This window comes from Salmo salar, chromosome ssa09 (assembly GCF_905237065.1).
Source record: "Salmo salar chromosome ssa09, Ssal_v3.1, whole genome shotgun sequence".
NCBI classification, from domain to species: domain Eukaryota; kingdom Metazoa; phylum Chordata; class Actinopteri; order Salmoniformes; family Salmonidae; genus Salmo; species Salmo salar.
Genome location: NC_059450.1, coordinates 4,531,246 through 4,548,805, shown reverse-complemented (window position 1 = coordinate 4,548,805; position 17,560 = coordinate 4,531,246). Strand labels below are relative to the sequence as shown.

Below are 17,560 nucleotides of genomic sequence, written 5' to 3'. Positions count from 1 at the left end.
AGCATACAATGACATTCTAGACGATTCTGTGCTTCCAACTTTGTGGTAAGAGTTTGGGGAAGGCCCTTTCCTGTTCCAGAATGCCTGTTTCAGAATGCCAATGCCCCCGTGCACAGAGAACGGTCCATACAGAAATGGTTTGTCGAGATCGATATGGAAGAACTTGACTGGCCTCCACAAAGCCCTGCCCTCAACCCCATCGAATACCTTTGAGATTAAATTTAACACCAACTGCAAGCCAGGCCTAATCGGCCAACATCAGTGCCTGATCTTACTAAAGCTCTTGTGGCTGAATGGAAGCAAGTCCCGCAGCAATGTTCCAACATCTAGTGGAAAGCCTTTCCAGAAGAGTGGAGGCTGTTATAGCAGCAAAGGGGGATCATCTCCATTTTGATGTCCATGATTTTGGAATGAGATTTTCAACAAGCAGGTGTCCACATACTTTGGTCAAGTAGTGTATTTTAAAAGGTCAATAGCTTGACATTTCAATTACTTAAAAACCTCAAACTGCTTTTAAATTGTGAAATTTCATATACAAACATTGAACGCTTTTAATGAGACAACTAAAATATATATTGTCCCATTTACATTGTGTAATTTGTTGACAGTCTCTTACTAGCCCCAGGGATAGGCTATCCAATGTCAAACCAACTTTGCCACAGTCCCACACGAGGGTAATTGGCAAAAGAAGTTGTCTAACACTAGCTTGCCTAGGTGACTTCAAGACACAAGACCTAGTTAAGCTGTTTCAAGTTATCTAAAAGGGTGTGTGACTGTAACTGTGTACTGTTTTGACAGAGTGAATGCCCAAACGCTTGCCACGTGCAAACACACAAACACAAGACACACTCACATTAAGCCACCCCTCAAGACTTTGTTTGGCTTCGGTCATGGCCGCTGCATCTCTTAATGACCAAGGCAAAACAAAACGAGGCCAATAATTAAGCATAAAATCTACATTTTAGATAATCTTTTTAGTAATATTGACAACATAGTAACTGTTTGTGTTGACCTGACAATCAAAATGGATGTGTCTTGAGTGTAATTCTATAGTCAGTGCATGGCTAAGACCGAAATGCATGTACTGTACTTGAAGCAGTACGTACCGCACACAGCCATGGCGGGAGGCCCTTGCCATATTATGATGAACGAGAGCAGTTCAGCTCGAGGAGGTAGTGATGGCAGAGCCAGGTCGGGGGAACCGAGGGGGGAGGGTTTTTTAGGAGATTATTAAAGAGACAGAGATGAAAGTTAGCCATTTTTTTTACAATGTCCCATAATGCCTGTGGAACGATACATGGAGGAAAAGGGGATTATCTGTCTTTTTGGCGAGCCGGCAAGAGCTGGCAAGCCGGCATGATGCGGGGAACAAATGTGGCCTGTCATCATAATTAAGAAACATGCAGTTGGCTCTCAACTTGATATTCAGATGAGCTAGTCCCAAACAGAGTCCTCTATGTATTTTCCAGAGATGGATAGATTATGTATCTGGAACAGAAAGGCGCTGTTCTTTCAGTAGCTGCTCGGTGGTAAGTAATACAAAGGACCAACTTTAAAGGAAGTTGTCTAAATTAGTGGCATTATGTTGGAAGAAAGGGCCAGCCCTACTTAATTCTTCATTTTAAAAGACAACTGATTGACCATCTTGAGCCAAAGCAGAAAATGTTTTGATATCATAAGCTCGTTCCAGTTTTTAACTCTGCAAGACATTTAATATAGAACAAAATGCCCACTACTCTAGCAGTGGCTTCACTGCTAGAAGAAAAGGTGTGATATAGAACCAAAAAGGGTTCTAGGGCTAGCTTCATATATGGCCCTGCAAAAGGCTCTATCTAGACCTGCAAAGCACCCTTTTTAGCAGTATACTATAACCCATTGGTTAGTTGATGACTATGGACACTGGTATCTTGAAGGACAATTAATTAAGTTTATTTATTAAGTCCTTTTTACAGCAGTTGTCACAAAGTGTTTATACAGAAAGCCAGCCTAAAACCCCAACGAGCAAGCAATGCAGCTATAGAAGCACGGTGGCTAACAGATCCGGGACAAGGTAGCAAGTTTGCTGGGTGTCCTTTGTGTGGTGGACCATTCTTGACACACCAGCGCGTTGCATTTCTTCACTAATTGAAGTGGATTTAACAAGTGACATCAATAAGGGATCATAGCTTTCACCTGGTCAGTCTATGTCATGGAAAGAGCAGGTGCCCTTAATGTTTGTACACTCAGTGAATAGTGGTTACAGAGGTTTGTGATTGCAGCAGAGGCGGGGCGAAATAAGGCTGGGGGTTGTGGGTAATGGAGATCAATAAAATGTAATAGACTCTCCACGCTCCGGTGGTGTGGTGATCATAGACTTGACCTCTGTGTCCTGCTGGATGGTAGAACACCATTGGTATGATTTTTTACAGTACTAGGGGATGATGTGCTATCAATGGATATCCCGCTAGTTATTTTACAGAATTGGTAACTAAATGTTACCTAATGCTGCTTGATTTAATGAATTCCAAATAAATAAACAAGTCATTCTTGTGTAATTGTCATTTTACCATGCAATTTCTAAGTAAATTGCCAGTAATTTCTGTAAGATAAAGACAAATCAGTTTGTACAGATAATGTGCACCAGAGTGCATATGGCCCAGTACATCACTGGGGCCAAGCCTCCCGCCATCCAGGAGCAGGCAGTGCTGCTACTCGCTGTTTATTATCTATGCATAGTCACTTTACCCTACATGTACATATTACCTCAATAACCTCGACTAACCTGTAGCCCCGCACATTGACTTGGTACGTACCCCCTGTATATAGCTTAGTTATTGTTTGTTTATTGTTGCTCTTTTATTTTTTACTTTAGTTAATTTAGTAAATATTCTTAAATTGGAGTTGTATATTTTTTTTGCTTTACAATTATATTTCATAAAACTGTATTGTTGGTTAAGGGCTTGTAAGTAAGCATTTCACGGTAAGGTCTACACCTATTGTATTCGGCGCATGTGAAAAATGAAATGTTATTTAATTTGACTTGTCTTTTACTCAGACAAGTTACAGTACATTGGTCTACTAACTTAGTTTTTTTCATTTCTGATCATGGTCAAACATTTTGTGGCTTTAATTATTGGATTTGTGAGAAATTCCAGATGGAATGCTCATGAAATTCTAATATAGACATCCGACAGATAGGTCACAGTCCCTTTAATGGACAAAATGTCACAGTTGCTCAAAGAGTATGTTCACATGTGAGTGACAGAGGCAGGTATGATATAACTTGGCTATTAACATTTGAATGGATCTCACGTGGATATGACAAGGATTCCGACAATAGTCTGATGCAGTCGCACAACCGACACTGACATTGTGTTCTTGAGAGCTATTCCTCAAACTTTTTTAATGGAGAATTTCAATGGTTTAGAACACTATTAACCACATTGGTTTCCACTGCTGGTAACAATACCATGAAATTGCAATCACTATATCAGCATTTTGATAGTGACTCAATAATCATACGTTTTTTTTAACCTTTTTTGTACGGTTGGTTCGTTGTATAATTTCTTGAGGAACGTCAAACCTCTTACAATCAGATTGGCTATTTCTACCTTGCCTTTTCTCTGCTGCTGATTGGGGAACAGACCAATCAGGGACTGGGATTTATACCTGGCCCTTGCAGCTGATTATTGGAAAGAGTGTTATTCTTTTTCCCACTGCACCCTAGTCTGTGTGGGTTTTAACCAGAAGTTCATTATGCAGTCCCATATCATCATACCCCTCCTCACAGGCCCAATTCACAGTCTTGGCAAAGTCTAGTACTTAATGTCCAGAGTAGCAATACCTAATCAACATCCCTTTTACCTGGGAGATGTATTTCTAGGTTAGAAATTGAGGGGGAAAAGATCAAGGCACTTGTGAGCTTTATGATCTAAGGCCTTGGAGTAGGTTGAGGTGGTTGGTCTGTCCATATGCTTTATTGGGTTGAGCTGGTGGTATGAAAGCCCCGGATCCAATGTACTTACCCACCTAGGGATGGAGGAAGATGGGAAGGAGTTGGATTTAAGCACCCCCAACCTTTCCCACCACCACCACTATATCCAACTCTATTGGTCTTGAGGTAAGAGTGCCCCCTATTGGACAAACCAACGCCATGCAACTTCAGATCAGATTGGGGTTATCCAGCCAAGTATTCACCAAGCTTAAACCTGGGCCATGTTCATTAGGGCACAAAACTACAAATGTTTAAAATGTTTAACAACGGAAATGAAAATGAGCGTTTCTTATTGGACAAGTACAGGTAGTCCCCATCTGTCTCAGTTTGTTTTCTTCGGTTTGTGGTTCCTAATGAACACAACCCTGCTTATCTCCAACTGTTTGGAAATTAAGAGAACTGTGCAAAGGTATGGTAAGCAAAGAATGTCACTAATTTGTTATTTGTCTGTTTCTCTCCTCAGCCAATGGTGAATTTCCTCCAACGGTAACCGACACCACTAAACTGCCATTGAAACCAAACAATCAGAACATTAAAACAACCACCCCGTCCAATGGAAACTCAAGAACATTGTCAGACCTTCCTACTCCAACTGACTGTAAGTGTCCATCTGTTGTCGTACAGTTGTGAGTGTCTCAGGCATAGGCGCTGTATTTGTAATATACAGAAAAGGCAGTCTGAGAGGGAAAATTATACATTTTTATCTCTGAATCTCAAGTTTGAACAATGTTTTCCACTCCCACACATAAAGACCCTCTCTCCATTCTCCTCTCGTGACACGCACACTAACACACAACCTAACACACACACACCCACACACAGTTACCCAGGCAGTCTATTGACACTCACTCCACACATATTATGAAAAGGCACAGTGCTTTACCTCAAACAAAGTAAGTGTGCCACCTACCGGATTCATCCATAACTACGTGTGTAACGGTAGGTCTCATTTATGGATCAAATGGAGCAGGACAGACGGTTTTGAAGTGCTAAACACTCCAATTTGCCTCCAGAGAATGTCAATGTAGCTCGTTTCACCGAGTTGACATTTTCCACCTTAGATTCTTCCAACCTCTACTGCATAAACTAACACTGTAAGCTGGAATTGGCTCCTTTTAGAGAACTAGAGAAATTTTACACAGCACGCAACAATGATTGACGTTTTCCAGGAGTATAATCAAGGTAATCATGTATTTTGTCTCGTTGGTTTATCTTCGAGACTTACAGTTCCTGTCAAAAGTTTGGACAAACCTACTCATTCAAGGGTCCTTCTTTAATTTGACTATTTTCTACATTGCAGAATAATAGTGAATACATCAAAACTATGAAATAACATATGGAATCATGTAGTAACCAAAAAAGTGTAAAACAAATCAATATATACTGCTAAAAAAATAAAGGGAACACTTAAACAACACATCCTAGATCTGAATGAAATAAATAATCTTATTAAATACTTTTTTCTTTACATAGTTGAATGTGCTGACAACAAAATCACACAAAAATAATCAATGGAAATCCAATTTATCAACCCATGGAGGTCTGGATTTGGAGTCACACTCAAAATTAAAGTGGAAAACCACACTACAGGCTGATCCAACTTTGATGTAATGTCCTTAAAACAAGTCAAAATGAGGCTCAGTGGTGTGTGTGGCCTCCACGTGCCTGTATGACCTCCCTACAACGCCTGGGCATGCTCCTGATGAGGTGGCGGATGGTCTCCTGAGGGATCTCCTCCCAGACCTGGACTAAAGCATCCGCCAACTCCTGGACAGTCTGTGGTGCAACGTGGCGTTGGTGGATGGAGCGAGACATGATGTCCCAGATGTGCTCAATTGGATTCAGGTCTGGGGAACGGGCGGGCCAGTCCATAGCATCAATGCCTTCCTCTTGCAGGAACTGCTGACACACTCCAGCCACATGAGGTCCAGCATTGTCTTGCATTAGGAGGAACCAGCATATGGTCTCACAAGGGGTCTGAGGATCTCATCTCGGTACCTAATGGCAGTCAGGCTACCTCTGGCGAGCACATGGAGGGCTGTGCGTCCCCCCAAAGAAATGCCACCCCACACCATGACTGACCCACCGCCAAACCGGTCATGGTGGAGGATGTTGCATTCAGCAGAATGTTCTCCACGGCGTCTCCAGACTGTCACGTCTGTCACATGTGCTCAATGTGAACCTGTTTTCATCTGTGAAGAGCACAGGGCGCCAGTGGTGTTCTCTGGCAAATGCCAAACGTCCTGCACGGTGTTGGGCTGTAAGCACAACCCCCACCTGTGGACGTCGGGCCCTCATACCACCTTCATGGAGTCTGTTTCTGACCGTTTGAGCAGACACATGCACATTTGTGGCCTGCTGGAGGTCATTTTGCAGGGCTCTGGCAGTGCTCCTCCTTGCACAAAGGCGGAGGTAGCGGTCCTGCTGCTGGGTTGTTGCCCTCCTACGGCCTCCTCCACGTCTCCTGATGTACTGGCCTGTCTCCTGGTAGCGCCTCCATGCTCTGGACACTACGCTGACAGACACAGCAAACCTTCTTGCCACAGCTCGCATTGATGTGCCATCCTGGATGAGCTGCACTACCTGAGCCAATTGTGTGGGTTGTAGACTCAGTTTCATGCTACCACTAGAGTGAAAGCACCGCCAGCATTCAAAAGTGACCCAAACATCAGCCAGGAAGCATAGGAACTGAGAAGTGGTCTGTGGTCCCCACCTGCAGAACCACTCCTTTATTGGGGGTGTCTTGCTAATTGCGTATAATTTCCACCTGTTGTCTATTCCATTTGCACAACAGCATGTGAAATTTATTGTCAATCAGTGTTGCTTCCTAAGTGGACAGTTTGATTTCACAGAAGTGTGATTGACTTGGAGTTACATTGTGTTGTTTAAGTGTTCCCTTTATTTTTTTGAGCAGTATATATTTTGATTTATTTAACACTTTTTTGGTTACTACCTGATTCCATATGTGTTATTTCATAGTTTTGATGTCTTCACTATTATTCTACAATGTTGAAAATAGTAAAAATAAAGAAAAACCTTAGAATGAGTAGGTGTGTCCAAACTTTTGACTGGTACTGTATCTTAAGCCTATTGTGCCACCACTGACCAAATAAATACCTATCTGGTGGCTGATGCCAGTGTCCTTGTACTCTGGAAATCTCAGAGTAATTGCATTTCTTCTCCAAACAACAAGATCTGGTTTATGACGTTAATGTCGGTCAAACAGATCTTATGTTACTGTGAGGGGATTTTTTATTGGTGGTCAAGATCCGAGAAACAGTGATGCATCTATAATATAAGAGCTGTGTCCTTTAAATAATGCAATAACAAGAGACCTCAAACACAGGTCACCTAGCCAAAACAGCACACAAATATGCTCATGGACCTCAAACATCATCTAAGTTTATTCAATAATGAGTGTTGATCATATGTTGATAATAGTGATTTTGAGAGGTCTCCTTGGAACATGGGTATAGATTTCCAAAACTGGCTGGATCTTCACCAGGAGATTGTATACTAAGCATTCACATCATGGTGTTTCAATAACAATGGCTAACATATCTTATGTGCTAAAAAAAGCAGGACTCTTTCTGATTTTGGGATCACCCTTCTTTCGGGCCCTTGGAATTGGATTATCATAGATATTCGCCCAGGATATTAATAAGTGGACTTGAATTTATGTCTTGGACTTCTGATAGGCGACCCTGAGGAGCGCTTTAATATTCACTCATGGTGTGTGTGTGTCAGTCTGACGTGGCTCTCCTCCCTCCTCAACATGCTCAATGAACCCTGGGAAACATCCATTTCTTTTCTCTCCCTCCTCCATCTCTCCTTATCACTCTTTCCCCACCTCTTTCGCACAACTCCTCCTCTCTTCGGCCAATGCCCTCTGTCATCATTGCTCTTTTCTTCAACATTTTCTCTCGCCTTCCTTTTTTAATGTTCCATCTCGTTCTCTCTCTTTTTCTCAGACTTTCTTTGCTCTTTCTCTAGCTAACCTTTCTCCCTTTCAGCCCCTCACTCATTTTCAGTGTCCTGTCTCTTGCTCTAGTTTTTTTAGGTTCCTTTCTTTTCCAACTCTTTTCCACTCATCTCCCCAGGTCTCACCCTCTTTCTCCGCTTCTTTATCTCGTCACTCTTTCTCAACGCCGTCCATCTGTATCGATCTGCTGCCTAAATTCTCTCCACACCTTTTTTTCTCATTAGTGTAAAACTCAACCCTACAATGAGGTGTGCACTCAGACAGTATGTGTGTCTAAAATGGCACCTTATTCACTACAGTTCCCTGTGGCTCATTTGGTAGAGCATGGTGTTTGCAATGCCAGCATGGTGTGTGCAATGCCAGGGTTGTGGGTTTGAATCCCACGGGGGGCCAGTTCCAAAAAATAAAAATAAATGAAATGTATGCATTCACTACTGTAAGTCGCTCTGGATAAGAGTGTCTGCTAAATGACTAAAATGTACAGTATATAGTGCACATATAGCTCTGGTCAAAAGTAGTGCACTCTATAGGAAATAGGCTGCCATTTCAGATGCAACCAGTCTCTCACTGCTGACTCATCGTTTCTATGAGGGGAAACAACATAGCTCTCTATCTGACTCTCCATTGATGCGCTCACTTCACTTTCGCTTCCTAACGGGAAAAAGAAATGTCGCTAACCTCAGTGTGTGTGTGTGTGTGTGTGTGTGTGTGTGTGTGTGTGTGTGGTCTCGTTTGAGAGAAAGTGTGTATGCCCCCCAAAAATTGCAAGGACAGAGGAAGAAGAGACCGAGTGATATTCATCATAACATAGCCTAGAATGAAATACTTGAGGGACATGGAATCACCTCAAAATTAAAGTTGACCACTTTTGCATAATTAGTGAGACATAATACAATAACACTCTTATACAGTACATGTGTAGTAACTTTGATTATTACAAAAGCAACATTGTTGTTATATAGGACTTTGGAAATGTCTTTATAATTGCATAATAATAATTTATTACATAAGTGGAATAAGGAATAGTCACTATTCCTTTTGTACAGTAGTTACAAAAACTCATTGCCATGCAATTAAAATGCAATGACTAATATTATGTAACAACATGCTAATAAAATGTTGCTCCAAAAGTAATTACAGTTTTATTACACAGGCACCAGAGCAGTTTAATGTTAAGTGTTACTGAGAATGCTAACAGTAACAGAATATGTGTATTAAGTGTCGAACGGAAACTAAATATCCTTGAATCAACAATAGCCAAGGTAGGTGGAAAATCATGTTAGTTTGTATTCTGTGTAAACTTTCCCTTTAAAGATGGTATACAATGTGTTTGAAACAAGATCACTTACCCTCAGATCGACAATGATGTTAAAAGATGTTTTCGCTAAGCATCCAGCTTGCTGTTTGCAAATGGCTTTGAATTTCTCTGCAGTATTTTCAGGTATCATAAAATGCATTGCAGATTTCGATTTGAAAAGAGTCATACAGTAGTTGAGCGGCACAATTTATTTATACTTATCTGTACAAAATTGGTTAATTGGTTTGACTTTATTATGTACACCTTGGGAAATGGACATTTAGGAGAATTGACATTTACAGAATGTTCAGCTAGAAATGTATTCTGTAGATCAAATAGGACTGTCGGATAGATCGAAATAGTATAGATGAAAACCTACAGGACGGTAGCTCTTCAGGAACAGGGTTACAGAGTCCCATTTTAGGGGCGGGGAACTATTGGGACAAATTCACTTGTATGTGTATTAAAGTAGTAAAAGGTTAAGTATTCCGCTCCCACATTCATAGCATGCAATGACTTCATCAAGCTTGTGACTACACATTTGTTGGATGCATTTGCTGTTTGTTTTGTTTGTGTTTCAGATAATTCTGTGCCTAGTAGAAATGAATAAAGGTTACATTTTTTCTTTATTTAATTAGGCAAGTCAGTTAAGAACAAATTCTTATTTTCAATGACGGCCTAGGAACAGTGTGTTAAGTAAAAAATAAAAGTAACAAAAAATTAAAGAGCAGTAGTAAAATAACAGTAACAAGGCTATATACAGGGGGTACCAGTACAGAATGAATGTGCGGGGGCACCGGTTAGTCAAGGTTATTGAGGTAATATGCACATGTAGTATGTTGAGACTAGTATGTTTATTTCTTGCTTACTGCACTCATTTTACTTGAGTATGTTCGAAATTGTATATAGAACAATTAGTACACAGTGTGCAGTTTAAGTGGGTACACTGGGGGTTTCACAGCTTCTTCATCTGGTTTGGTGGCAAGAAGACCAGCTTAAGAATCCATTTCCTTCTACTGGATAGTTTAGAGTCCTTGCCCCTCTAACCTCAGATTCATGTCTGTGTTTGGGGCTGATGTTGACAGGTGGGGGAGATATCTAAATGACAATTTAGAGCCCAAGTCTGGAATTTATTCCAACGCAGATCTGGATACAACGAGAGACTTTTAAAAGCAATTGCACAGATGTTTGTGGAGATTGCTCTCACTGTAAACGCAGCAAATATTGACTCAAGCAGAAATCACCTTTACTGTAAATGTCACTCGCAGTACTGGTCGTTTATCTGTGTTTGTTTGAATCACAGCCCAAGTCTGTTGTCAGCAATGATGTCACTGGGTCCACAAGAGGGCATGTCTGCTTAGGGATTACAAATTGTGATTATTTGCAAAAATAAGTTATCAAATACATGTTATTAGCATTATTTGATAGATTATGGTATTTGCAACGTATCATTGATTTAAAAAATCTCAATGGGGAAAATTAATAGAATTGTTTTTCCTATAACTCCAAGATGGCAGTGTTATCAACAACAACCCTTCAGCTGACAGTGGTACCTCAACAACAGGCCTAAACCATTACAGTCACACCAAGAGTTCTAATTAATTGTTCTTCAATTCAGTGAAACACACTGGCTATACATACATGTTCAAATTCAAAATGGGTGACAATGTAAAACAGGACTGTAGTAGCATAATGACTTTCACTTGCCAACTTGTGATTGATCCACATAAATTAAATGAGTCTGAAGCAACTGCAAACACTAGCTGTGCTATATATCTTTCTTTACTGCCTAGTCAGTTCAAGCTTGGTTAAACCAGACTGAACACTCACTCACCATTGTTTCACTTCACATCAGTGAAACATAGCTAAATCAGTTTGAATGCCAGGCTAAATTCTACAAATTGAGGCACTCGACACCTTGAAACTGTCCCGGCTCCCTAGGCGCCGTTCCCATCGTTCCCCCAAATCAGGCTTTAGTGACTCAATCAGTGTTAAATCCAGTCACGTCCATCTGACAAAAGTAATCTCATGCTAATCTGGGCTGAAAATAACTCCTATTAGCAACAAACGGCTGGGATTACTCTGCAAATGAGGAGAAATGTTTGTCACCTGGCAAAGCGTGGCTGTCAGAAAAAAAACTTGTATCTCCAAAACTGAAACCCTTCAGGAACTGGGAAAAAAATGCCATATTACCATTCACCAAAATACAAAGACGAAACTTCAGAATACATTTGGAACACATGTTCTTGCTCCTAGTCATGACATTTTCAGAGTTGGGGAGACTAGGGGCAATTGTAAAATTGTTGTCTTTTACTCTGTTGCTCATAGACCACTTGAACTATGCCAGTAATTTTTTTAACATGCATCTGTCTCCTAATCATTCATATCATTTATAGGTCTGTACATAAGACGGTCGGATCACAATATTTGATTTTAATCCGAAAAGTCTGGCAATTACCTTAGGTCAAATGTAAGAAATAAAAAATAAACCAAATAAATGTACCTAACTTCATGTTATGAATTATCATATTATCATAGACATATGTATTGATGTTGCAAGAAATATAATTATGTCTATGTAAGTAACCTATATTTACAGTAACACCCCTGTTTGCGCATGGCCATTCGGTTCCTCTCAAAATATGTGAATAGTCTGATTGTGCCCAAATTATACCTGTTTACAACTTCCTTAGCACTCTACATGACACCAAGGCTATTTAAAGTTAGTTTTTGTGTAATTAATGTAAAATTTCTACAATCATAAATTTATTTTCATAATTTGTCTGCTTGGCTCAGGTTAATTTTGACATGTTACAATTGTGTTACAATTGCCCCCAACCCAGCAGCCATGACAAAATCTCATGTGCCTCGCATGAGATAACAATGAAATTCAATCATGTCAATGTTTAGCCAAAATATATTGATGAAAAGTATCCTATCCTAGTTTGAATTCTTGTACATTAATGCTCAGGACAGTATAAGTAAAAATACAGCCCGTGGAAAAAACTACTTTCACCCCTAAAAAACAAACATTTGTCCATAAAACATGCAAATAGTGAGATACTTGGCTGAAACTTTTCAAGCAGGGAGAGAACCCAAATGTAACCCGATTCAGGAAACTAGGCATATGTCGCAAGTCATGACTTTACAGGAGAGCCTTTTGAACATTATTGGCAGAAATGCCTTCTCGAACATGTGAACTTTCATGTGCCTTAATGTGAAACTTGTATGTCATCTGTAAATATGAATACAATTGTTCAATTGCAAGCCTAGTTGGTTTAGCCACAGAGAAAGGCAGCAACCTTCCTGCTAGCCATGATTGGATGAGTTAATAAGTGGGCTGGACATGCCAAGAGATGAGTTTGGTGCAGTGTAGCATCTTGTCTATAAAATGAGCTGCTCATAATGCGTAGATAATCCTTTCTACTGTAGTTTTTTTTGAAAGATATAACATTATCCATGGAGAACTGCAAATATGTTGCTACTGCTCTCAATAACATTGGTGCCCTGAATTTATCAGGCGCTATCGACAAAGGTCAGTGGGAAAAAGCTGTGATGGACTACTTTTTGGACGACAAATGCTCTCTCACTCTGAAAATAACACATTTTGAAATCAGTGAAACACAACGGGCCAAACAAGCTGTGCAAACTAAACGGAAACACAGGGTGTCTGATTAAAGGGGTTGCAGTCTGCCGTGAAGCTTTCATCTATGTATACAGGTAAGAATCTAGCTACAGATTCAGATATCATACGTTTCTAATTTTGTCAGAAAGTTGTTTTCATTGCAAGCTAAAGCTTGCTGTTAGCTAGCCAGATGGAGTTCGATGGCTGGCTTGCTAACTAACATTAAACCTAACGTTATTTGGTTAACTTTAGCTTGCTATGACAATCGGTTTGTATTGCTAGTAACATTACTCTATGGATTTGGATTATAGTTCATTTTTTAGCTAGCTACTCTAATCCATTAGTCATACAGTCATCAAAAAGAGAGCTAGCACAAGCAAGCAAAGGCAGCAGTGCAGTCAACTACATGCACCATTTCTTCACCAACTACGGAGTTGGGAAAACACATGTGGACCTGAATTGTGATAACTACAGTGGCCAAAACAAGAACAAGTTTGTGCTCTGGTATTGTGTCTGGTGAACCATTCACAAGCTCCACCACAATCTGGACATTCACTTCCTGATCACAGGCCACACCAAGTTTGCCCCCGACTGATGCTTTGGCCTCATCAAGCAGCGCTTCAGAAAGACCAGAGTGAACACTTTGTCTAAGATTGCTGGTGTTGTGAAGGACAGCACTGTGACAGGGGTCAACATCCCACAGCTGGTTGGACTGGAGGATGGTACGGTGTTAGTGGAAAGCTATGGCTGACAACAACACCTGACTCTGTACTTCGGGCCCGCTGCCACAGATCAAGCAGCACCAGAACTTCAGGTAAATATTTTTCTTTGTATGAGGTTATTCTTATCTAAACTTGGGAGGTGAATTGATTTTGTGCAGGGTTGTAATGTCTTCTGATTTTTTTGTTATTCCCTGTTTTACAGCTTCGATGCTCTGGAGCCTGGTGTTGTCGTCACCAAGGAGCGTTCTGACTGTCGGGACCAGGTTTCAGCTGCTGCACTACGCTGACATCCTTCCTCCCATAGTTGGTCTGCCTGTAAAAGCACCACCTGGACTGGACACAGCTAGACAAACTATCTTTTTGACAAGATCAGGGAGTTTTGCGACGAAGAGGCTATGGACATCACATGCCCTACACCAGAGTCAAGGACAGGACAGAAACAGGCTCTCCGAATGTAGATTCCCTTGTTCATGTGTGGTTTGGACGGAGCAGTCATCAGCACTATCTGCAGTGCCTCTATTCAAATGACTCTCTCCTAACACACGTTGCTACTACAATTTTTTTTGTATCCTGCTGCTCAGCCACTTTACCCCTGATTGTATGCATATAACTACCTCATCTATCACTGATATCGTTATTGATATTGTCCTTGTATATTTTATTTAAATTGACACAATCTATTTCTGATGTTGCCACTATGCAAGTAACCATTTGGCTGTAGAGTTTACACCTTCTGTAGAGACCATCCACTTAGCAAGACGTAGCAAAATATTGATATTTAAAATTAATATTGATGTGTGGTCGTAACATGATTTTGTGACATACCACAGCAATATCATGTGACCGTATCAAGTGTCCACCCCATAAATATATGGCGCATCACTCAGGTTTCAACTCAGTTTGCACGGCCTTAACTTATGTATGGAATACTATGTGATAAGTGCATGTGTAACAGTATATAAAGTAGGCTAATGTACTGGTGTGAAGGCATTTGGGCAGTGGTGTAAAGTACTTAAGTAAAAATACTGTAAAGTTCTACTTAAGTAGTTTTTTGTGGTATCTGTACATTACTTTACTATTTATATTTTTGGCAACTTTTACTTCACTACATTCATAAAGAAAATAATGTACTTTTTACTCCATATATTTTCCTTGACACCCAAAGTACTCGTTACGTTTTGACAGGAACATTGTCCAATCCACACACTTATCAATAGAACATCCCTGGTCATCCCTACTGCCTCTGATCTGGTAGACTTACCAAACACAAATGCTTCGTTTGTAAATTATGTCTGAGGTTTGGAGTGTGCCCCTGGCTCTCCGTCAATAAAAAAATAAAATAATACAATTGTGTTGTCTGGTTTGCTTAATATAAGGAATTTGAAATGGTTTATATTTTTACTTTTGATACTTAAGTACATTGTGCCCCTGGCTATCCGTCAATAAATAAATAAAAAATACAATTGTGCCGTCTGGTTTAATATAAGGAATTTGAAATGATTTATACTTTTACTCAAGTATGACAATTCAGTGCTTTTTCCACCACTGGATGTGGCTGGGGATTAAATCATTTATTTCACATGACCCATCAATTTAGACAAGTGTGCCTGGGTAAGCGTCATCTAATATTTATCAAATATTTTTTATCTGGACACTTTTGTTTACCTGGATTTTTCCTTATTGTAGGCTACTACCACTTTTAGTCTTAATCTTTACTACACTCCTCACTGTTCAGCACATGACCACACAAGTGAATCCTTAAAAAGATGCGTGGGGCGGCTTAAGAGGGTATGAACAATGCTGAATGCCTGTAGACAAAGGAGAGCTCTCTAGTAGGTACCAAAACATTCAAAGTCCCTTTTCTAAAAAGTGAGTTTACAACTGTATCAACTTTCAAAGTAGAAATACTTTTCCATTGTTCCTCAAAAATGCCATATATGCTATTCCATTTTGTAGCTCTCAGTCTCTACTTTTATCCAATGTAAAAAAAACTATTTCAAATTTTGCTACATATGACCGAATCCAGGTGGTGAGTCACAAATTGGAATGTACTAAGAGTTTCATCACTCTGGGTTAGTAAAATTCAATCTGGAGTGCCAGAGCGCTCTCAGGGCATTTGTAAATTCCGTGGGAGCATTCAGAGCGCGTACTGGAAGTTCTGGCTGAGGAGTAGGGTTGATCTGAGCTTTCTGACCTCAAAACTTTGGCTAGCTTGCGCACTGCTTCCAGACACAAATCAGAGAACACCGCACTCTGACCATTTTACTCGCCCTAGCGGAGTTGGTTAGGCTGTTTTCATGTTATCCAGAGTGTTTGTGACTGTAACAGTGCTGATGGCAACAATTAAATTACAGTGCCTTGCAAAAGTATTCATCCCCTTGGCATTTTTCCTATTTTGTTGCATTACAACCTGTAATATAAATTGATTTTTATTTGGATTTCATGTAATGGACATATACAAAATAGTCCAAATTGGTGAAGTGAAACGAAAAAAAATATTTTAAAAAACAAATTGAAAAGTGGTACGTGCATATGTATTCACCCCCTTTGCTATGAAGCCCCTAAATAAGATCTGGTGCAACCAATTACCTTCAGAAGTCACATAATTAGTTAAATAAAGCCACCTGTGCACAATCTAAGTCCCACATGATCTGTCACATGATCTCAGTATATATACACCTGTTCTGAAAGGCCCCAGAGGCTGCAACACCACTAAGCAAGGAGCACCACCAAGCAAATGGCACCATGAAGACCAAGGAGCTCTCCAAACAGGTCAGGGACAAAGTTGTGGAGAAGTACAGATCAGGGTTGGGTTATATAAAAAATATCAGAAACTTTGAACATCCCATGGAGCACTGTTAAATCCATTATTAAAAAATTGAAAGAATATGGCACCACAACAAACCTGCCAAGAGAGGGCCACCCACCAAAACTCACGGAACAGGGAAGTAGGGCATTAATCAGAGAGGCACCAAAGAGACCAAAGATAACCCTGAAGGAGCTGCAAAGCTCCACAGCGGAGATTGGAGTATCTGTCTATAGGACCACTTCAAGCCGTACACTCCACAGAGCTGGGCTTTACAGAAGAGTGGCCAGAGAAAAGCTATTGCTTAAAGTGGGAGACTCCCCAAACATATGGAAGAAGGTACTCTGGTCAGATGAGACTAAAATGTAGCTTCTTGGTCATCAAGATAAACGCTATGTCTGGCGCAAACCCAACACCGCTCATCACGACGAGAATACCGTCCCCACAGTGAAGCATGGTGGTGGCAGCATCATGCTGTGGGGATGTTTTTCCATCGGCAGGGACTGGGAAACTGGTCAGAATTGAAGGAATGATGGATGGCGCTAAATACAGGGAAATTCTTGACGGAAACCTGTTTCAGTCTTCCAGAGATTTCAGACTGGGACAGATTGTTCCAGCAGGACAATGACCCTAAGCTCACAAGTCCAATTTCCAACACTCAAGTGGTTTATGGGGAAACATTTAAATGTGTTTGAATGGCCTATACAAAGCCCAGACATCAACCCAATTGAGAATCTATGGTATGACTTAAGGATTGCTGTACACCAGCAGAACCTAACCAACTTGAAGGAGCTGGAGCAGTTTTGCCTTGAAGAATGTGCAAAAATGCCAGTGGCTAGATGTGCCAAGCTTATAGAGACATACCCCAAGAGACTTGTGGCTGTAATTGCTGCAAAACGTGGCTCTACAAAGTATTGACTTGGGGGGTGAATAGTTATGCATGCTCAAGTTCTGTCTTTTTGTATTATTTCTTGCTTGTTTCACAATAAAAAAATATTTTGCATCTTCAAAGTGGTAGGCATGTTGTGTAAATGAAATGATACAAGTCCCCCCCCAAAAAATATATTTTAATTCCAGGTTGTAAAGCAACAAAGTAGAAAAAATGCCAAGGGGGTGAATACTTTCGCAAGCCACTGTACGTTTTTTTGCAGACGT

The 17,560-nt window shown here is 40.5% G+C and overlaps 1 protein-coding gene across 1 annotated transcript in view; it reads left to right on the top strand.

Annotated features, from left to right (window-relative positions):
- The window catches only part of ros1 (c-ros oncogene 1, receptor tyrosine kinase), a 174,823-nt gene that overhangs the window by 50,407 nt on the left and 106,856 nt on the right, over positions 1–17,560 (top strand). The window contains exon 7 of the mRNA XM_014209994.2: positions 4,437–4,571. Within this exon, the coding sequence (XP_014065469.2) occupies positions 4,437–4,571 (135 nt within the window). The remainder of the gene's footprint in view (positions 1–4,436; positions 4,572–17,560) is intronic.